Below are 23,306 nucleotides of genomic sequence, written 5' to 3' on the forward strand. Positions count from 1 at the left end.
AAGCAGCAGAATACACACTCTTCTCAAGTGCACATGGAACATTCTCAAAAATAGGCCACTTGTTAGGATATAGGGCAAGTCTCTACAAATGCAAGAAGACTGAAATCATATCAAGCATCCTCTTGGATCACAATGCCATGAAACTAGAAATCAACCACTATAAAAAAACTCAAAAATATTCAAACACATGGAGGCTAAATAGCATGTTATTAAACAATGAATGGGTTACCAATGAGATCAAGGAAGAAATAAAACTTCTTGGGAAAAAATGAAAATGAACAGACAACAACCCAAAATCTATGGGATACAGAGAAAGCTGTCCTGAGAGGAAAGTTAGTAGCAGTACAGGCCTACCTTAAGAAACAAGAAAAAGCTCTAATAAACCATCTAACACAACAACTAAAAGAACTAGAACAATGCCCGGCCAGGCGTGGCTCAGCGGTTGAGCGTCGACCTAGGATCCAGGCGATCGGGGTTCGATTCCCGGTCAGGGCACATGCCCAGGTCGTGGGCTCGATCAATGACTCTCTCATCATTGATGTTTCTATCTCTCTCCCTCTCCTTTCCTCTCTCTGAAATCAATAAAGATATATTTAAAAAAAAAAAAAAAAAAGAACTAGAACAAGAGCAGCAAGAAAAGCCTCCAGGAAGTAGAAGGAAGGAAATAACAAAGATCAGAGCAGAAATAAATGTCATAGAGCCTAAAAAAAAAATAAATGAAGCAAGAGCTCGTTCTTTGAAAAGATAAATAAGACTGATGCACCTTTAGCCAGACTCACTAAGAAATAGAGGACCCAAATAAATAAAATCAGAAATGAAAGAGGCAATATAATAACCGACCCAACAGAAATACAAAGGATTGTAAGAAAATACTATGAGCAACTATATGCCAACAAACTGGACAACATGGGTGAAATGGACAAATTCCTAGAAGCATACAATCTTCCAAAGCTGAATCAAGAAGAGGCAGAAAACCTGAATAGGCCAATAACAACTAATGAAACTGAAGCAGTAATAAAAAACTCTCAGCAAACAAAAGTCTGGGACCAGATGGATTTACAGGCGAGTTTTACCAAACATTCAAAGAAGAATTAACACCTATTCTACACAAACTATTCCAGAAAATTCAAGAGGAGGGAAAACTCCCAAACTCTTTTTATGAGGCCAGCATCATCCTAATCCCAAACCAGATAAAGACACTATAAAGAAAAAAAAATTACAGGCCAATATCCCTGATGAACATAGATGCTAAAATCCTCAACAAAATACTAGCTAATCAGAAAACCCTAAAGACTACATCAAAGTACTACTAGGTTTGATAAACGAATTCCGCAAGGTAGCAGAATACAAAATCAACATCTGGAAATTGGTGGCATTCTTATACACCAACAATGAACTACCAGAAAGAGAAACTAAAAAAGCAATACCATTTACCACTGCAACTTAAAAAAATAAGATACCTAGGAATAAACTTAACCAAGGATGTAAAAGACCTGTACTCGGAAAACTACAGGACACTGAAAAAAGAAATAGAGGAAGATATAAACAAGTGGAAGAATATACCATGTTCATGGATTGGAAGAATATCATTAAAATATCCGTACTACCCAAAGCAATTTATAGATTCAATGCAATTCCTATTAAAATACCAACAGCATATTTCGCAGACCTAGAACAAACATTTTTAAAATTTATATGGAACCAAAAAAGACCCCGAATAGCTGCAGCCATCTTGAGAAAAAAGAACAGAGTGGGAGGGATCACTTTACCAGATATAAAACTGTACTACAAAGCCAATGAAATCAAAACAGCCTGGTAATGGTATAACACCAGACATATAAACCAATGGAACAGAACAGAGACCCCAGAAATAGACCCAAGCCATTATGGTCAGTTAATATTTGACAAAGGAGGCAAGAGGATACAATGGAGAAAAGACAGTCTCTTCAATAAGTGGTGCTGGGAAAATTAGACAGGTACATGCAAAAAAGTGAAACTAGACTACCAACTTTCACCACACACAAAAATAAACTCAAAATGGATAAAAGACTTAAATGTAAGTCACAAAACTATAAAATCCTGGAAGAAACATAGGCAATAAAGTCACAGACATCTTACGTAGTGGAATGTTTACTGATACATCTCCTAGGGCAAAAGAAACAAAAGAAAAAAATAAACATATGGGACTACATCAAACTAAAAAGCTTCTGCACAGCAAAAGAAAACAGCCTCAAAATACAAAGGAACCCCACAGTCTGGGAAAACATATTTGCCAAGGATGTATCTGATAAGGGGCTAATTTCCAAAGTGTACAAAGAACTCAAACTACTCAGCAAGAGGAAGACAAACAATCCAATTGAAAAATGGGCAAAGGACCTAAGTAGACACTTCTCCAAAAAGGACATACAGATGGCCAAGAGGCATATGAGAAAATGCTCAACGTTGCTAATTATCAGAGAGATGCAAATTAAAACCACAATGAGGTATCACTTCACACCTGTAAGAATGGCTACCATCAACAAATCAACAAACGACATGTGCTGGTGGGGATGTGGAGAAAGGGGAACCCCAGTATACTGCTGGTGGGAATGCAGACTGGTGCAGCCACTATGGAAAACAGTATGGAGGTTCCTCAAAAAATTAAAAATGGAGCTACCTTTTGACCTAGTGATCCCACTTCTATGAATATATCCCAAGAATTCTGAAACATTAATCAGAAAGAATATATGCACCCCTATGTTCACAGCAGCACAATTTATAATAGCTAAGATATGGAAATAGCCCAAGTGCCCATCAGTAGATGAGTGGATTAAAAAGCTGTGGGACGTTTACACCATGGAATACTACACAGCTGTAAAGAACAAGGATCTCATACCATTTGGGACAGTATGGAAGGATCTGGAGAATATTATGCTAAGCGAAATAAGCCAGACAGAGAAAGACAAACATCACATGATCTCACTTATATGTGGAATCTAAAGAACTTAATAAACTGATGAACAGAAATGATTCAATAACCTGGAAGCATAGATCAGTTTGACGAATCTCAGAGGGATGGAGGAGGGTGGGTAGGTAGAGTGGGAGAGATTAACCAAAGAGCATATATGCATATATGTACAACCCAAGGACATGGAAAATGGTGTGGAGAGGGACTGGGGAGGGGGATGGGATGGGGTGGAATGGGTCATTGGAGTGAAAAAGGGACATCTGTAATATTTTGAACAAAAAATAAAAATAAAAATAAAAAACAGCAAGAGAAAGACAGTTACCTACAATTGAGCCTACAATTACCCATAAGTCTGTCAGCTGATTTCTCAACAGAAATGCTACAGGCCAGAGGGAATGGCATGAAGTATTCAAAGTAATGAAAAGCAAGTACCTGCATCCAAGACTACTCTATCCAACAAGGCTATCATTTAAAATTTAAGGTGAAATAGGTTCCCAGACCCAAAAACTTTAAAAAGGCTAAAGGAGTTCATTACCACCAAACCAGTATTACGAGAAATGTTAAAGGGACTTCTTTAAGGAAAAAAAAGAAACATAAATATGAATAATAAAATGGCAATAAGTACATACCTATAAATAATCACTTTAAATATAAATAGACTAAATGCTATAATCAAAAGACATAGGGTAGCTGAATGGATAAGCACAGAAGACTCTTACAATATGCTGTCTACAAGGCACTCACTTCAGATCAAAAGATGCACACAGACTGAAAGTAAAGGGATGGAAAAAGATATGCAAATGGAAACAAAAAAAGAGCTGGGGTAGCAATACTTATATCAGACAAAATAGATTTTAAAACAAAGGCTATAGTTAGAGACAAAGAAAGACATAATGATAAAGGGATTAATCCAACAAGAGGACATAACCCATGTACCCAACATAGGAGCACTGAAATATATAAATCAAATATTGGGCATACAAGAAGAGACCGACAGTAATACAGTAATAGTGGAGACTTCAACACACTATTGACATCAATGAATAGATCATCTAGACATAAAATCAACAAGAAACAGCAGCCTTAAATGACACAGTAGACCAAATGGATTTAATTGATATTTTTAGAGCATTTCACACCAAAGCAACAGAGTTTACATTCTTTTCAAGTGCACATGGAACATTTTCCAGGATAGACCACATGTTAGGACACAAAAGTCTCAATAAATTAAGAAGATTGAAACTATATCACGTGTCTTCTCTACAACCACAATGGTATGAAAGTAGAAATCAATTACAAGGGGGGAGAAAGGAAAAACACACAAACACATGGAGGCTAAATAACATGCTACCAAACAATGAATGGGTTAACAATGAGATCAAGGAAGAAATCAAAAGAAACCATGAGACAAGTGAGAATACAACTCTAAATCTATGGGACACAGTGAAAGCAGTCCTAAGAGGGAAATTCATAGCACCATAGGCGTACCTCAAGAAACATGAAAAATCTCAAATAAACAATCTTACCTTACAACTAAAGCAACCAAAAAAAGAACAACAAAGCCTAAGGGAGAAGAAAGGAAATAATAAAGATCAGAGTGGAGACAAACAAAATAGTCTTAAAACAACAACAAAGATAAATGAAACCAAGAGCTGGTTCTTTGAAAAGTTAAAAAAGACTAATAAACCTTTAACCAGACTCATCAAGAAAAAGAGAGGACCCAAATAAATAAAATCAGAAATGAAAGAAGAGAAGTAACAACTGACACCACAGAAATACAAAGTATTATGAGAAAATATTATGAACTATATGCCAACAAATTGGACAATCTGGAAGAAATTAATAAATTCCTAGAAAAATACAATCTACAATCTTCCAAAACTGAATCAAGAAGAAACAGAAAATCTGAACAGACCAATTATAATTAATGAAATTGAAGCCAAATCAAAAAACTCCTAGCAAAAGAAAATCCTAGATCAGATGGCTTCACAGGTGAATTTTACCAAACTTTCAAAGAAATAATACCTATCCTTCTTGAACTAATCCAAAAAAATTCAAGAGGAGGGAAAACTCCCAACCTTTTTACAAGGCCAGCATTATCTTAATTCCAAAACCACATAAAGATACTACAAAGAAAGAAAATTATAGGCCAATATCACTAATGAACTTAGATGCAAAATATCCTCTACAAAATATTAGCAAACCAAATTCAGTAATACATTAAATAGATCATACACCATGGTACAGTGAGATTTATTCCTGGGATGCAAGGTTGGTACAATATCCACAAATCAATTAAAGTGATATACCACATAAACAAACTGAAGAATAAAAATCACATAATCATATCAATAATGCAGAAAAAGCATTTGACAAAATCTAGTATGCATTTATGATAAAAACTCTCAGCAAAGTGGGAATAGAGGGAACATACCTCAACAAAATAAAAACCATATGACAAACTCACAGCTAAAATCGCACTCAGTGGGGAAAAACTAAAAGCATTTCCCTTAAGATCAGGAATAAGACACTGCTCTTATTCAGCATTAGTAGTGGAAGTTCTAGCCACACCAATTAGGCAAGAAGAAGAAATAAAAGGCATCCAAACTGGAAAGGAAGAAGTAAAATTGTCATTATTTGCAGATGACATGATACTATATATACAGAGAATCCTAAAGATTCCACCAAAAAACAACTGATAATTTCAGTAAAGCAGCAGGATACAAATAAATATTCAGAAATCAGTAGCATTTTTATATACCAATAATGAACTATCATAGCAGTTTTCAACCAGTGTGCTACAAGAATTTTAAAACATGCAATACCTGACTATTGAGTCAGGGGCACTGAACTCTTTTCCCCTAGATTTTCAAATTTAAAAAATGACAACAGCCAACACATAGTAGCCATCCAGTGTGAATAAATCAAAATTATACTTATTTTTTTCTGTCAGATCGGCAAAAAATATATTTTTTGGTGTGCTTCTGAATTTAATAATTAGTTTATGTGTGCCATGAAATGAAAAAGGTTGAAAATTGCTGAACTATTAGAAAGGGAAACAAAATAAAATAAAATACCTAGGAATAAATTTAACCAAAGTGGTAAAAGACCTGTACTTGGAAAATTATAAGACACTGAAGAAAGAAAAGATGCAAATAAATAGAAACATATACCATGCTCACGGATAGGAAGACTAAACATTATTAAAATGTCCATAATACCTAAAGCAATCTATAGTTTCCACACAATCCCTATCAAAATACCAGTGGCATTTTTCACAAAACTAGAACTAGCAATCCAAAAATTTATATAAAACCACAAAAGACCCCACAAAGCCAGAGTAATCTTGAGAAAGAACAAAGTCAGAGGTTTTGATATCAAACTACACTACAAGGCCATAATAATCAAAATGGCATGGTTCTGACATAAAAACAGACACAAAGATCAATGGAACAGAACAGAGAGCCCAGAAATGAACCAATGCCTATATGGTCAATTAATATAGCAAGAACATACAATGGGATAAAGACAGTCAATTCAATAAATGGTTTTGGGAAAATTGGACAGATACATGCAATGAATGAAACCAGACCACCTTCTACACCATATACATAACCTTATAATTATAACCTTATAACACATAATTATAACCTTAAAATGCAGTAACGACTTAAGTGTAAAACTTGAAACCTAAAACCCCGAGAAGAAAACATAGGCAATAAAATCGCTGACATTTCTATTAGCAATATTTTGTTTTTATATATCTCCTAAGGCAAGGGAAACAAAAGAAAAAATAAATGAATGGAGCTACATGAAACTAAAAAGTTTTTGCACAGTGAAGAAAACTATCAACAAAACAAAAAGACAACCTACTGAATGGGAGAAGTTATTCACCAATGATATATCCGATAAGGGGTTAATATCCAAAATTTATAAAGAACTCATACAACTCAACACTAAAAAAATAAAATAATCTAATTTAAAAAATGGGTAGAGGACCTAAATTGACACTTCTCCAAAAAGGACATACAGTTGGCCAATAGATATATATGAAAAGATGCTCAACATCATTAATCATCAGAGAAATGCAAATTAAAACGAGATATCACCTCACACACACCTGTCAGAATGGCTACCACCAACAAATCAACAAACAAGTGCTAACAAGTGCTGGCAAGGATGTGGAGAAAAGGGAACCCTAATTCAATGCTGGTGGGAATGCAGATTGGTACAGCCACTATGGAAAACAGTATGGAGGTTCTTCAAAAAATTAAAAATGGAACTACCTTATGACTTAGCGATTCCACTCTGGGTATATATCCAAAGAAATTCAAAATCCTAATTTGAAAGAATATATGCACCCCTATGTTCACTGTAGCATTATCTTTAATAGCCAAGATACGAAAGCAACTTAAGTGCTCAACAACGCACAAGTAGATAAAATAAGTAGTGGTACATATAAACAATGAAATATTACTTGGCCATAAAAAATGAAACCCTACCATTTGCAACAGCATGGACCTAGAGAGAATTGTGCTAAGTGAAATAAGTCAGACAGAGAAAGACAAATACCATATGATTTCACTTATATGTGGAATCTAAAGAGTAAAATAAATGAATAAACAAAATAAAAACAGACTCATAGACATAGAGAACAAACATGGTTGGGGGTTGGGGGCAGTGCAAGGATGGTGGTGATGGTGGTGGTGGTGGTGGTGGTGTTTGTGGGGCTGGGTGAAAAAGGTGAAGGGATTAATAACTACAATTGGTAGTCACAAAATTGTCCTGGGGATGTAAAGTTCAGAAAAGGGAATATAGTTAATATTGTAATAATTTTATACAATGCCAGGTGGGTACTTGAAATATTGGAGGACCACTTTGTAAAGTATATTTTTGTCTAACCACTATGCTGTACACCTGAAACTAATACAAAATAATATTGAATGTAAACTATAACTGAAAAATAGAATTTAAAAAACTAAAAAGAAAATATATTTGATGATATATATTTTAATAATACTTATTCTCTTTACCTTTGTATCTGTTATTTTAGCAAATTACATGAAAATGATAGTTCTGGTCAAAAGGCTAAAATAAATTTTAAACAGAAATAGGTGCTATATGTCTCTCAATGCTAGGATTACTAGTGTAGTTGTCACCCATAATTAATTACTTTTTAGCATTTTGACCATCAGAAGAATTGACCCCTGCTGTGAACTGAATGTGTCCCCCCCAAATTTGTATGTTGAAGCCCCAATCCCTAATGTGATAGTCCTTGGAAGTGGGAATTTGGGGAAGTAATTGAGTCAAGAGAGTAGAGCCCTAATGAATGAGATTAGGTCCTTTATATTAGAGACATGAGAAAGAAGATTTCTCTTCTTGCCATTGAGGATAAAGCAAAAATGGTGGTGGTTCTGCAAACCAGAAAGAAAGCTCTCATCAGGAACTGAATCAGCCTATACCTTGATCCTGGACTTCACAGCCTTCAAAACTGTGAGGAATAAATTTCTTTTGTTTAAGCCACACAGTCTATGGTATTTTTGTTATAGCAGCCTGAACTGACAGACACTCCCACTAGCCAAAAATTAACAGCAATGCCCACCTTCATCTTCACTGCTATCAGACTCAGGAAATTTGAGTCTTCTCTTTTTCTTCATGTTCACAGTTTCTTTTGTCTCATCATCAGAGAACTCCACTCGCTTCCCCCTGTGGCCATCCAGGAAAAATTTAAGCATATTATACAAAATAAAATTATAAGTATTCATATGCTACTGTGGGTCTTGCTTCATAATTCATGGTCTGAATTTCAGAGGACAGAAAAGTCAAAGTAGACTAATAAGGATTCTTTTTAAGGCTAACTGACCACAAACAGGTTACCTCATGGGATGTCCAGAATAAAAATCTTCTCTAGCTCTCTACAGACCACTGGAAACTACTACCAGATTATTGAGAATCTTCCTAAATTCTTACTTCTATTGGCCTTTCAATAATTCAACTGGCATTAACACAACCGAATTGACCCAAAAAGAACAAGACAATTTGAAGAGCTCTCTTTAAAGAAATCAAATTCATTTTTTAAAAAACCTTCCCACAAAGAACACTCCAGGCCCAGATCCATAGGCAAAAGTTCCTTATAATATTAACAAATAGAATCCAGCAATATATAAAAAAAATAATACATCACAACCAAGTTGGGGTTTATCCCAAGAATGCAAGGTTGGTTTAACAACTGAAAACCAATCAATGTAATTCACTACATTAACAGAAACATTGTATTATCAACTCAATAAGTACAAAAAAATGCACCTGTCAAAATTCAACACTCATTCATAATAAAACTTCCCAGCAAACTAGGAACAGAACTTCCTCTATCTGGTAAAGGGCATCTACTAAAAATATACAGTTAATTTTATACTTAGTGCTAAAATACTGAATGCATTCCTGGCAATAATCATCAACGAGTGTTGTACCCATGGTTGGGACATTTTAATCCACCCATATCACATGTTCCTAAGAGGTGAGGCCAACTGGACAGAGCCTTGATGCTCTGAAACTTCAGTATTTTGTTGATGTTTTCTATTAGAGTATCCCCAACCTTGCCACAAAAGTCAAGTATTTCTGGGCCTATCAGTGCTGACAGTGTCCTTTAGAATTTCTTTCAACAGACTAATTCCTACCAACTATGAGGTAGTGTCTCAAATTCCTGGATCCATTTTTAACAGCTTGTGTGCTTTTTATTTTCTTTTCTAATTACATTTTACCACTTGAAAAATAAACTCATTGATATAAAAAGAAAACAAAGAACTTTTTCTCTTAAATTTGACTGGAACGAGTAACCTTTCATTTGCAATTTGAAGTAAAAAACAGACACAAAATCAGGCACACTTATGCCATGTCCACAAATTCAAAATAAAGGAGAAAAAGATAATAGATTTAGATCAATGGGGCCCAAAAAATGGACTTTGGGTTTTAAATTATCTAAAATGCAGATTCTAGGTCTACTTTACTAGATAAGATATCGAGCTTCTCCCCTCACTTTGGTTATGTAACTGTATCCTGAACCCATTAAGTAGGATTTAGTGCTCAACTAAAAACTGCCTGCTGTCAATAAGCCCAGACAGACCTTCTTAACCCCAGCAGAAACCCTCTTCCTCCACAAGTAACAAAATTTTCCTACCTTTTTTTCTCCTTTTGCTGCATCTTAACAGGCTCTGCTTTTTTGCTGGATTTCTTCAGGCCTGTAGGGGCTGCCAGCTTTGGTTCTGTGACAGAGAGTGGAGGTTGTTCCACTCCTTTTTCTTCTTTCACTGCTTGTTCTGAATCCAAACTGACTTTTAGTTTATCTACAAATAAAGTATAGCAGACAATGTATAATCCCATCATGCAATATTAATCTATTATTCCTTTGACAGTCTACTAAGTGTCAGGTAATATGTTAGGGACACAGACTAAAGGGGTTAAAAAAACACACAGTCCCTGTCCTAACAGAGCTCATGGTCTAGTCAAAGAACATTTCTCCTTTCTAACTACCACTCTAGCTACAACTGTTCTCATTTCTGCCTCCTGCTAATCTCTCATAATATCACAGCGCCCAAGGCAAATGAGAGTAAAAGCAAGGTTTAGAAAAAAAACACAAATACAACTTTAAGAGGTATCACCATTCTCATTAGCTAGATAAGAAAACTAAGAGTTAGAGGAATTAAAAGATGTTCCCCAAGAGTACACAGCTTACAAATAGTGACAAGAGAAATTTGTACTAAGACCTTATTTTCTATTATATTCTATCCTTTTAAGCCTGGATGCTTTTATATCCTACTACCTTAATGATATAATTGAAAGACTACTTTGGAATCAGAAAAGTTTGGTTCAAATCCTGCTTCATTCTGGGCAAGTTAATTTATCTAAAATCAGTTTTCTCTGTAAAAAAATGGAGTAATACTTATAAGATTATCACAGGGATTAAGAGAGATTTACTTCAAGGAAACACATGGATAAGAGCCAGGATTTGAACTTAAATCAGTTTAACTCCTCAAAGTCTTTATCCCTTTCCCTACCCCAAACTGAAAAACACAGAACAACTCTGCTGTAGAGGACAAAAAAATTTAAGCAGGATGGGCCTTGCCATCTGAGAAATTATAGAATAAGTATAAAGAAATTATATGCTGTACTCGGGAAGTTGTAAACAGCATGAAGCTCTTCAATAAGTAGTTTTGGTTATACATCATAAAATAGATTAAGCCATCTACAGAAAAGGAAAAACAATGATTGCTATCTTAGTTTTGGGCTGTTCCACAGAGCTTAGTATAATAGTTTATAAATAAAGTATATTATTTGAAAGAATAGATGATGGGTAAAAGTATAACATGCAATCTGTTTATGTTTTATTTTTTTTTAAATTTAAATGGGAAATCTGAATGGTTGAATCCACCAGCCCCATGGTGGCATTCTCTCTTGCATTTTCACTACTACTGTTCTCAAGTATCAATACTTCTCAAACTTTCCCACCAAACTATACAGGAGAGTAAACATGTATCTCCAAGGGGTCAGGGATCACTGACTGACCTCCAAAAAGTTCCATGACACTGCACGTGTATCTTTAAAGTTTATGCAAATTCTGCATTCTATTACATAACTTACATCATTTTGTTAGCATCTATTTCAAAATTACATCATTAGGAGGAAAAACCTCCATATATTTCCTACCTACCTCATGGGTTAAGGAAAGAGAAGCTATTATATCAGGTCTATCAATTTTAGAAAATTGATCTAAATTAAAATACCATTGATCAAACAGATTTAGCATCCAGAGTTTTATTCTGTCTTGGTTTCACAGCATTTTGGGAACTCCAATTTATACATATATGAAACTACAATTGGCCAATTAGCTGGTAAAGAAGTAGTTTATTATAACAATTCCAGACAACTGTTAAGGAAAATTTAATCACATCTTCTTATCGCCTGGATGTTCAAGTTACTTGTATCATCTGACTAATTAAAAGCATCTCATTTTTATACTAAAGAAAATATGAAACCTTTTTTCAAGCAGAGAAAGGTAGCATGATGACTTTGTCACTAATGACACAACTTTTTAACATAAAAAGCATTAAGGTTTTTGTTACTGAAATATAATTCACACATCATAAAATTTACCCTTTTAAAGTGTACAATTCAGTGGTTTTTATTTGTGCAACCATCATCAGTATCCAATTTTAGAACATTTTCACCACGCCCAGTCCTTGACAAGCATTAACCTACTTTCTGTCTCCATAGATTTGTATATTCTGGACATTTTGTATAAATGGAAGCAAACAACACATGGTCTTTTGTTTTTGGCTTCTTTCATTTCTCACAATGTTTCAAGGTTCATCCATGTTGTAGCATGTATCAGTACTTCACTGTTTTTTGACTGAATAACATTCCATTGTGTGGTTATACCACATTTGTTTATTCCATTCATCAGATGATGGACCTTTGGATTCTTTCCTTTTTTAACTATTATGAATAATGCTGCTATGAACACTTGTGTATAAGTTTTGTGTGGACATACAGTTTTAATTCTTGAGTAGATACCTGAGAGTGGAACTGCAGGGTATCTCTAGATTTAACTTTTTGTAATATTGCCACACTTTTTTTTTAAGTAAGCATATCATTTTACATTCCCCACAGCAATGCATGAGTTCAACTCCTCCACATCCTTGCCAATGGTTACCCAGCATTAAGATGTAAATGGTTCAAGTCTCCACAATCACCTTTCCATCTAACTCTCAAGCTTCATTTTCACTGTAATGATCTTGTTATGTGTTAAATATAATAAAAATTTTCATAATTTAACTCTAATCATCCAGCCCCGAAAAATCATGTTAATCAACTTTGTAAGCCATTCTTTTTGTTAGATAAATACTGAATTCTTTCATTTTATCCAGGTTTTCCTTCTCTATTACATTCTATCATAATACCCTTTACTCTCTACCTAACAATTATAATCATTAACTATTTTATTGTTTTGTACTTATTTGTGTCTCTACCAGGAGAATATAAGGGCACGAGGGCAGGAACCTTGTTTGCATACGTTTTCTCCACTGTACCACCAATGCACAATAGTGCCAAGCACATAGCAGGTACCCAAGAAATATTTGCTAAATAACACACATGAATAAATAAGTGTATACTTCTATATAGTTTGATTCCCCCCCCTTCTAGGCCCTCCAGAAGCAGCAGGGACATCCGCCATTTGGTGTTTTCTTGGAGAAGACGCTGATTTTATTTTTTTTATAGTTAGCAAAATATTCATGTCTTACATATTTTAAAAATAATAATTTAAAATTTCACTGGTTATTAAGGTTATAAACACACAGAGAAACAAAAACAAATGTACATGTAAACCTCATGGAAGCTGCCAAGAAACCACACAATCAAAGCGGGTACAGTGGAGCAGAGCAGTACCAGCCTGTACACAGGCCAGTGAAATTAGCATGATCTATTTTCATAGGAGTAGGGAGCCCTCTTTGTTCACTGGGCTCGCAAGAATACAATCATGTTTCCCAATAACCTGAAAGTATCAAATTCTCTTTATGCTTTCAGAACACAAAAATGTTCTCTGATAACTTTTATGGCAAATAAAAACCATCACTCCAACTCCTCTCCCAACCACCAATTTGACCATCACGGAAAAGCAGAATTCTAACTAATTTTGCTTGCATAGGCCCGTAATAAAATGCTTCCCCACAAAATCTTTATAAAACTGATGCTCAAAAAAAGTGTGCTATAATTATCCTGCCGCTCCTACATTCTTCCTGGTATTCTGCCACATACCCTCAGGGGATGTTTACTTGATATGAGAAGTATGAAAATATGTGACTATTGGTTCCTTCCATATGAAAGAATTCTTTAGAAATTTTTTTAAATAACGGAGATTTTTTTTAAATGGACAATACTATCTGGGCACTTCCAATTCACACTGAGGTCTAGTTCATTACTATGAGTAATCTACAAAAATAACTAAAGAAAGGCAAAAGCTTTGTTTTTGCAGATCTTGGGAGACGGGGTTACAATGGTCACACCAGGCAAACTGACACTGTACTGCTTAACCAAACAGCCTCCCTTTTGTTTTAATCACCATTTTCAAGAGCTCTATGAAACAAATATGTCTCTTTTCAAGGCAGGAGGTAAAAATAGGAAGAATAAACTATACTCTATGGGATCTAAACTGAACCCAGATCACCCATTAAATCCACTGTTTTAGTTGGGTTACTTTCATCAATATATTGAAAATTATGTTAGAATTCAAGAATGCTGCATGGTAGTATCCTAGATGGGTAAAACCTCAGATACGTAGTAATTTATTATAATAATTTTCATGTATTAGTAGTCAAAAGAAGGTAAGAACATGCTTACTCATAGCAGCTTTTCCAAAAAAATTGCTCATCACATTCCCTTTCCCTGGTGGCTTGTTGCCTGCTGAAGATGCCTAAAAGCATAGAAAAGAGAAAACACAATTTTTTTTCTTAGTGTTTAGGCTGCTCTTCAGACAGCCTAAAAAAAAAATCTCTTCAATAGCAGAGTGCACTGTCATGATGGTTCAGTCTTTATATCATTAGATATAAGAACAAATCCAGACCCGCCAGTATCGGGTGTTAATCTCCAAAGCTTAGGTTTTCACAGTTCTTATAAAATTATTATCCACGAATATGTCTAAACTTTTCTTGAGCATATTTAAAAACTACTTAGTTTGACAGAATTGAAATAGAGCAGAGGCAGTATGGTACATGATGGGGAGAAAACCTCCAAAACATTACATTTGTAATCATCAGAAGTGGATTTGATACTGGTTCCACCACTTAATAGCTCAAAGCTTGGTGAGAAGCACTATCAAAAGAAAAAGGACTATTTCAGATGAAAATATCAAGAATTAAAGGGTTCAAACTAAAGTATAAAAATTAGAACTAAATATCAGAACCTTATATACAGTATCATTAAACTACTACCACTGGAACTATTAATGCTTTTCTAGTTACCCATTCTGAGCTGAAAGGCGTATCTTTAAAGAAGACTTACATTTGTTACCTCTTTAGCTTCTGTTTTGGTTTCTTTGTTGGTATCTTGGGTTTTAGAAGCAGCTTTAGAGGCAAACATTCCCATAATTCCTTTAGGTTGATGGGAAATCTGTTTGGAGGTAGGTGGGCCATGACCATTGGTGGTCAACTCATTATTGGCTTGTATCTCACTTGATACCTGAAGATTTGACTGCTCAAATTTTTCAGATGAGGTTTCAGCAGGAGCTCTAGGGACTGCAGCTGCACACTGTATGGCACTAAACCTGAGACAGAAATGTTACATTAATATCAATATCAAAGGTTACTTTCAAACTCTTGCTTCTTTAATATAATACTTTCTAAGCCTAATACTATAAAAGGAGAAAATTTCAGAACTAAAACAAATTTTAGAAATTATTTAGTGCAAAACTCTCATTCAGATAAACAAGTATTAGAAATTGGTGACTTGTCTTAGGTTATATGTCTAGTTAGTAACAGGACTAGGATTGGAATCAAAACTAGGATATGGGGAGCATCTGAGATCTTGCTCCCCAGCATGTCATCAATTTGGCTCAAATTAATTCTTATTTAAAATTTTTTAAAAAACACCTAGGATAGGGAATCTACCATACCATACTGAATATTAGTGTTTTGAAAAAAGCATGCTAATTCTAAATAGTAAGAATACACCAAACAATAATAATAGATTAATAATTTCACCATACTTGGGAAACCAAATGATTATCCTCTTGTTTTTAAAAGACTTTCATCTTACAGGGACAGATATGCAATAAATATTGACTGAATCAAAATTAAGAGCTATAAATATTAACAAATTTCCAGGCAACTCTCCTGACCAGAGTGGATCATGATTTAAAACATGGAAGAAGCTCCGTGCCCGGGTAGGTAGCTCAGTTGGTTGGAGTGTCATCCCGATATACCAAGGTTGCGGGTTTGCTCTCCAGTCAGGGCACATACAAGAAGCAATTGCAACCAATGAAGGCATCAATAGGTGGAACAACAAATCAATGTCTCTCTCTCTTAAAAAAAAAAAAAAAAATCAATAAATAAAAATATTTTTTAAATAAAAATAAAACATGGAAGAGTCTGGGAACACAGCCATTGGCTCCTAAAACCTGTGGTCCTTAACAGTTGTTGTTAATAATTTCTAATAATACCAACTAACAGCACCAGAAAAGCGTGTCCAAAGCCAAATGAAGAAATTTGGAACTGTTTGCATGGATATTAAAGGGAACATTCATTATAGATGTTCCTGTTTCACACAGATCCATAATGTAACGTTGCACATTGTGAACAGGTAACTTATCTAGCCTTCTCAAATGGCTATAATTAAAGCTAGGCTCCCCAACTTTTCCCAATAAAGAATATTTTCTTTCCCCGTCTTTTGCTTATTGAGGGTATATGTAAGAGCTCTGTGAAGATAGGGAAATGTACTATTCATCATTTGTATTTCAGGTACTCTGTATGAAACCTGGCATGTAAGTGTCAGGAAATACAAATTGAAAGACTGATTATTTAAGCCATTGAAAGTGAGGCTTCTGCCTTCTCTCCCGTGTCCAATGTATCACCTGAAGTGGGAGAACATGGAGGTTAGGAAACTATATGGTGAAAGTAATTATCTTAGTGATCAACCAGGCACAAATTAAAGATTAGCTGCTAAAATAACTGGCCTAAGAAAAAAATCCCTGATAAATCATTTAATGTCAAAAGGAACTTCAGCCCGGCCGGGCGTGGCTCAGCAGTTGAGTGTTGACCTAGGATCCAGGTGATCGGGGTTCAATTCCCGGTCAGGGCACACGCTGCAGGCTCCATCCCCAGTTGGGGGTGTGCAGGAGGCAGCCAGTCAATGACTCCTTCATCATTGATGTTTCTCTCTCTCTCTCCCTTTCCTTTACTTTCTCTGAAATCAATAAAGATTTTTTTTTTTTTAAAAAAATAACTTCAGATTGAACAGCCCCAAAGCTAGAATTTACAGTTCCAAAAATCTTCCACTGACTTATTGTGGTCCACATTAGAAAACCCTACATTAACACAAATATTCTGTGCATCAGAATTAAGAACAGACGGAACTCATTTCCTTTCACCCACCACTCTACCTCTCTGGCCTTGCAGTGCTTCCATGTACAAGGAAAAGAGCAATGTTTTATTTCATTGTCAACATCTAAAGTTGGCCTCAAGACAACTCTTTCTCCATTTGGTCTACATTCCACACCTTAGGGTCAGGACCAGGAATTGGCAATGAGGAAGAGACCAAGCTAGGCTGGGAACTTGTCCGAAGAGAGAAGAATCTGCTCAATCCTAAAATTTCAACTTTCTTCCTGTCACAGCACTTCTTAAAAACACATGAAACAATGAGTCAGATCTCAGTTGGCCCATAATTCTCAGGACCAAATACAAACTTCTTTATTGGAGATAAATTCTTCACATTTTTAGCAAGGCTACTTTAAGTATTTAAGTAAAGTTTCATTAAAGTGCTTCCTATTACCACATTTCTACTTGCCGTATTTATTTTAGAGGTCCCTGTGCAAATTTTTTAAACCTTTGAGTCACTTTTACTCGTTTGCTTACTTGCTAGATACAACAGAAGAAACAATTTTTAAAGCTCAACATACCATGACTAGATTTTAACAGACTATTTTTGAAATCTAATAATATAATTTACATAAATATCAGGTATTGTTTCCTATAATCTTTCCCTAAAAGACACCAGACTTATAAATTATTCCTTTGGTTATATAATTATATTTATTTAACAAATATCTGTATGCCTACTACACTCAAGGTTTTAAACTAAAGAAAAAGACCTAATGTCCAACATTAGTTCATTCCACAATTATTTATTGAACGCTTACCTTCTGCCAGGCACCATTATGGGTAGAGTGCTTAACAAAATAGACACAATCCCTATTTTCATAGAACTTACAGAAATTATGTTTGGCAATTCTATATCTAGTTGTCCTCTATCAGTTATCTCATCTCCCCAGTATCTTCACCCATTTTCTCTTTTTTGGCTCTTTCCTAACAATACAAGTTCAAGGCACTCTCAACTTTAAAAATGTATATATCTTCCCTTAGTCTCAATTACTCCTTAGCTAGGTCCCTCTTTTTTTTTCCATTTTGTAGTCATATTTCCTGGAAAGAGTTATATATTAACTCAGCTGACCAGACTCTGGTCACTCCACTGAAAATGCTCTTACCAAGGCCATCACTAAATCCAATGGCCACTTTTCAGTTCCTATTTTACTTAGCTTTTCAGCAAGGTTTGATATTAACCCTCCTGCCTGAAACTCTTTCCTTAGCTTTCAGAACTCCACATACTCTAATTTTCTTATCTCTGGCTGCTCCCTCTCAGGGCCCTCTTTTTCTGACCACCCTTTAAAAATGGCTCTCACTTAAATAGTGCTTACTGTGTGCCAAGCACAGTTCTAAGCATTTTACATACATTAATTCACTTAATGCACTACAGCCCTGTGAGGATGTTACATGGTTAGCTTCATTTTACTATTGAGGAAACTGAAGCACAGAGAGGTTAATTTGCCCAAGGTAACACAGCTAGTAATTATGGCCTAGAGTTTTACTTTCTGTCCTTTCATTCTATACATTCCCTCTGTATAACTATGTCTACCCATTTAATTACCTATTTTCTGATTCCAAAATCTCTACCTTCATCCCAGATGATCAGTATATTAAGCAGGCACTGAGCCATATTCATTCTATAGAGTGTGGCATGTCGTAAGGACAGACATCAGATCTTTGTTGAATGAATTCAAGTTATCTTGCTTAGTATCTGTCAAAGTAGTAGGCATTCAACATGTATCTGGGGAGCCGACCTGAACCCTCAATACAACCCCACAAAGTAAGCATTACTATATCTAATTTTAAAGGTGAAGAAACCAAATCTCAAAGAGTTTAAGTAATTTGTCCAAAGTCATGGGGTATTAAACAGCAAAGCCACAACCCAAGCTCAGGACCATCAATTCTCAAAAGCCACATGTGTTACAGTCCATCACATCCCTGTGCTGCAAAGGATACCAAAAATGAACAAGATCTGATACTGGTTGTGGAAGATCAACTGCTTTTGGATAGAAGGTAGAGGGATATCAAATTAGAAACAGTTTGAAGGACAACGTTTGAACTGGTTCTTAAAGGATGGGCAGAATTTAGAAAAGCAGACTCGGCTGAGGGAGTAATGAGGGGGCACAACAAACATTTCTGGTGACAGTGACAGGATAAATACATGAGAAATAGATTTATGGGGAGTCCACTGGGGTTTTCAATATGGGTTGTGGCTGCTATTTTTCACCTTATGATGTACTAATAAAACCAGGCATGTGTCTTACTGCAAGATAAATGGGGTTTTACTAGACTTGGCATTCACTCTTAAGAGGCAGCCACTGTGTAAACATCTTACAAAATCAATTCGTAAAGAAGCCCACAAGGAACATTAAGGAGCTCACTTGCTGCAGTTCTGCAAGTTGCTTTTAAGGATGTCATAGTCGGTATTGAACAGAGGCCCACTGTCCTTTAGCATGGCTTTCTGGATGCTGTACACATGGACGCTGGCAGTCACAGCTAGCTTGGACTTCACTGCTACAAGTCAACAGGAAAAGCAGTCTGTTAATACACAAACTTCATAGCATGTGGGGACTTTAACAAGAAACCCTTCTGCAGTAAAACCATTTGCAATCTGTGGTGGTCCAAAAGACTCTAAAAAAAAAGCCACATATACAGTATAACATCACCTCTTCTGTCTCCCAACAGGGACGTTATGACAAGGTAGGTGGTAGTGAGTCAGTTCTAAGTACAGCACCTGTGAGGGTATCACTCATCCAGTGGACACTCAGTAAATACTAATGAATGATTGATGATGACTGATTTTTTTTCAGTCAAGGAAGATTCTTACACTCTAGCATATAATTGAGGAGTAGGTAGTTTTTATCTGAGAAGACTCACGTAATTCAACTTTAGAGAAAGCAACTCTGTAACAAAATATTACTAACCAGGTGAATCTGAAGAGGAAAAACACAAAAGAACATCATAGGAACAAACTTTATGTTCCCTTAAGAAAAGGACTGTGCCTGACTTGTTCCGAGTCTCTAGTGCCTAGCCCAGAGCTTGACACACAGTAAATACTCACTATGTATCGACTGAATGAGTAAACCTTGCTTTGCCTACCAGTGTGGAATTCAGAAAGAAAAAGTAGACAACTCTACCACCCTGAATACATCAAAGTTAATTTGTAATAAAACAACTCCTCCAGAGTCTGTCTTTACAAAGTATAACTGTGCAGGTTTTGTCTTGAGACACAGGTCCAAGATCATGTGGAGCCTGCTATCATACAAGTCCTTTGAAATGAGTTTTTTTAAAAATAGAACATTAGCATAAATAGTCTTGAAACAGGTGGACAAATTTAACGTAGACATTTTATTAAGTATTTCTGACTTTAGAAAAGCATTCTTTAATTTCCTTTCTTAAAAATCTGCTATGGAACATAGCACGATACTTAAGAGACTACTGTCTTTTCACAGTTGATGAGGTGTTCCATATGGTATTCGTGATAGTTTTTTGCAAGTCTATCCTGTGATCAAAGTGCTTTATAAACGTTAGTAGCTACTGACCCTAAAAATGGGAAAGTAGGCAGATGCAGTATCATATTTTAATGTTTCAGAAACTACTAACAAAAGGAATATAGAGCTCTTCAGTTAAACAGCTAACTATATTGTATGCAGATATTAGATTTTTTTTATTGTACCTACATTGATACTGTAAGAGGAAAAACTTGCTAAATTGCTAAAACACTTACCTTCCAATTTATCTTCTCTCACTACTGCAACCTTGTGGCACTGTAAGGAAATAACACTTCATTAATGTTTAAAGTAGTACAACTTGCAATTTTAAAGTTTTGTAGCCAGTAAGTCAATTGCACTTGGTTGTAAAATTAGGAACATTAAGTACCCCTGAAAATATATGTTACAGTTTAAGAATCACACTCATTTTTAACTTGCACAATTAAAACTTCTCAATGATGTTAAGGAAAGTGAAAGAGTATAGATATCAATACAATTTAAAAAAATCCCACAGCATCTCAAATCAGTGTGAGGAAAAGAGGATTTTTTTAATAGGTAATATAATAAGAATTACTGTAAAATCATATGGAACCCGATAAAAAAATGGATATGTCTCTCACAACATAGAACAATAAATTCTTAAAGAATCTGAGATCAAAATGTAAAGAATAAAACCATGTAAGCACTAGAAGAAAATATGGGTGAATTCTTCAAGAAACCGATATGATCTGAGAATGAAGAAGTTTCCTAACTATAATTCAAAATCCAAAAATAATTACAATAATCCATAAAAACTGACAGCTAACTTTTAGATGACAAAAAATAAAAAATAAATAAAAACTGTAACCAAAGTACAAGGACAAATGATAAAGTAGAAGAAAATGTCTGCAAGTTATATCACAAAGGGTTAACATATAGCTTCTAAAATGGAGACAAGAAAGACTAGCAATTCTTTAAAAAAATGAGCAAGACATATGAACAGATAGACAGTTTACAGAAAAAGAAATGCAAATAACCCTGAAACATATGACTGTGTGGAAACAGGCATTCACATACATTGCTTTTGGGAATAAAAAATGGAGAGGTATTTGGCAATATCCAACAAAGTACATAAACATCCTACTTCTAGGAATGCAACCTTAAAACACACTGGTAAAAATATACAGAATACATAGACACTGAGCTATTCATTGCAGCACTATTTATAACAGCCAAAGATTATAAATAACTAAACTATCAGTAAAGAACTGCTGAATAAACTACGGAATATCTATTAATGTAGGATCATGTGGCTGTAAAAAAGAATGCAGAATATTTCTACAACTACTATTAGATTGATGCTCAGGATCTACTGTTAAGTAAAAAAAGCAAAGCGCAAAATAGAATGTAATGTATGAAAATTTTTATCTAAGAAAGGGGGGTAACATGAATATATATTTGTTTATATTAAAAATATATACAGCAACAAAAACAATGGAAAGAGAACACAAAACCAATAAAAAGAGTTACCTATAAAGGAAAGGAAGGAACCTATAAATTCAAAGAGGGGAAAAAAACCAACTTAACTAGTTGGTGGTTTAATTATAGAGAGGAATTATTTCAAGTGATTCTAAAACACAGGCTGATTGTGCATCCCTAGTAGGATATATCCTACAGACAAAAACAACTGCAAAGAAGTCAAACTGTTTTCAGTAATCATATTGTTAATAAAAATATTGGTTTTGCTTTTCTAAATTTCATATATTCGGCTAAAGCAGATAATTATGTTAATGTACGAACCACCAAAATTCACATCGTAAGAGAAAATAACAATATAAAATCAAATAACTTTTGTAAAAAAAAAGTAATTGTAAATCTGAACTGGGAATATTAGTATGTTCTCATGTGTTTTCTCTTAAAAAAACACACAGGCATTCTTTAAAATTTCATATTCTGCAAAGCTGTACAATAAAAATTACAGAGCTTAAGAGAAAAAGGGCATTAGGAACTAACCACTCAAACCTATGCAACTTTGTAATAAGAGCCCTAAAAATAATAATCGGTACCCTTAGGAGAAAATCTGAACAACCGAGAGAGTTCAGTGTGGTTATATGCTGCCTCAGGGGATACTGAAAATACATAAAAACAACTCAGTGGAAATGCCAGCCTACAGGTGCTAAACAATGCACACCAGAGGAGGACTCCAATTCAGTGGGTTCCTGTTAAGAGGAGGACCCAGGAGGACCTATCCACAAACCCAGAGCCTGGCTGAGGGGAAGCCCCTGAGCTTTATAACAGTTAAAGAAAAAGGAAAAATATGGCTAATGAGAGCAAGTTCTTCTTTACAGAAAAATTCCAGCCAATAATATGCAGAAAGAATGAGAGAAGTAAAGCATCACCATTTTGTAACTCCTCATGAATTAATGATCTAGGCAATAATAAAAATCAATCTCAGCTAAAATCATTACATGAAAAAAGGCTAATAGGGAACTTCAGAAAGGATGGATCAGGGTGAAAACCTCTAACACAAAAAGAATCAACCAAATGTCCCCTTGAAATTTGCAAATAATTCTTTGGGATGAGACGCTCTGGGATGAGATTAGAAGGAGGCTTGTACTTTCTATCACTAAACATCTTTTACAATAATCATGATCATTGGAAAAATAGTACAGTATTTTTAAAAATCCATATGAAGCCTATAGTGTATCTTTTTTCTTTCTAGAAACACTTAAAGCATAAAGAAGAAATTAAAAAGAACAA

General features: G+C 35.0%; 1 protein-coding gene across 1 annotated transcript in view; it reads right to left on the minus strand.

Moving 5' to 3' along the window:
- POLD3 (DNA polymerase delta 3, accessory subunit) overlaps positions 1–23,306 on the minus strand; it is a 55,683-nt gene that overhangs the window by 19,441 nt on the left and 12,936 nt on the right. Inside the window, exons 4-9 of the mRNA XM_016208454.2 lie at positions 20,804–20,843; positions 19,458–19,590; positions 15,002–15,263; positions 14,342–14,414; positions 10,125–10,290; positions 8,550–8,653 (exon numbers count right to left, since the gene is read on the minus strand). Of these exons, the coding sequence (XP_016063940.2) occupies positions 8,550–8,653; positions 10,125–10,290; positions 14,342–14,414; positions 15,002–15,263; positions 19,458–19,590; positions 20,804–20,843 (778 nt within the window). The remainder of the gene's footprint in view (positions 1–8,549; positions 8,654–10,124; positions 10,291–14,341; positions 14,415–15,001; positions 15,264–19,457; positions 19,591–20,803; positions 20,844–23,306) is intronic.

This window comes from Miniopterus natalensis, chromosome 11 (assembly GCF_054644295.1).
Source record: "Miniopterus natalensis isolate mMinNat1 chromosome 11, mMinNat1.hap1, whole genome shotgun sequence".
Lineage (NCBI taxonomy): Eukaryota > Metazoa > Chordata > Mammalia > Chiroptera > Miniopteridae > Miniopterus > Miniopterus natalensis.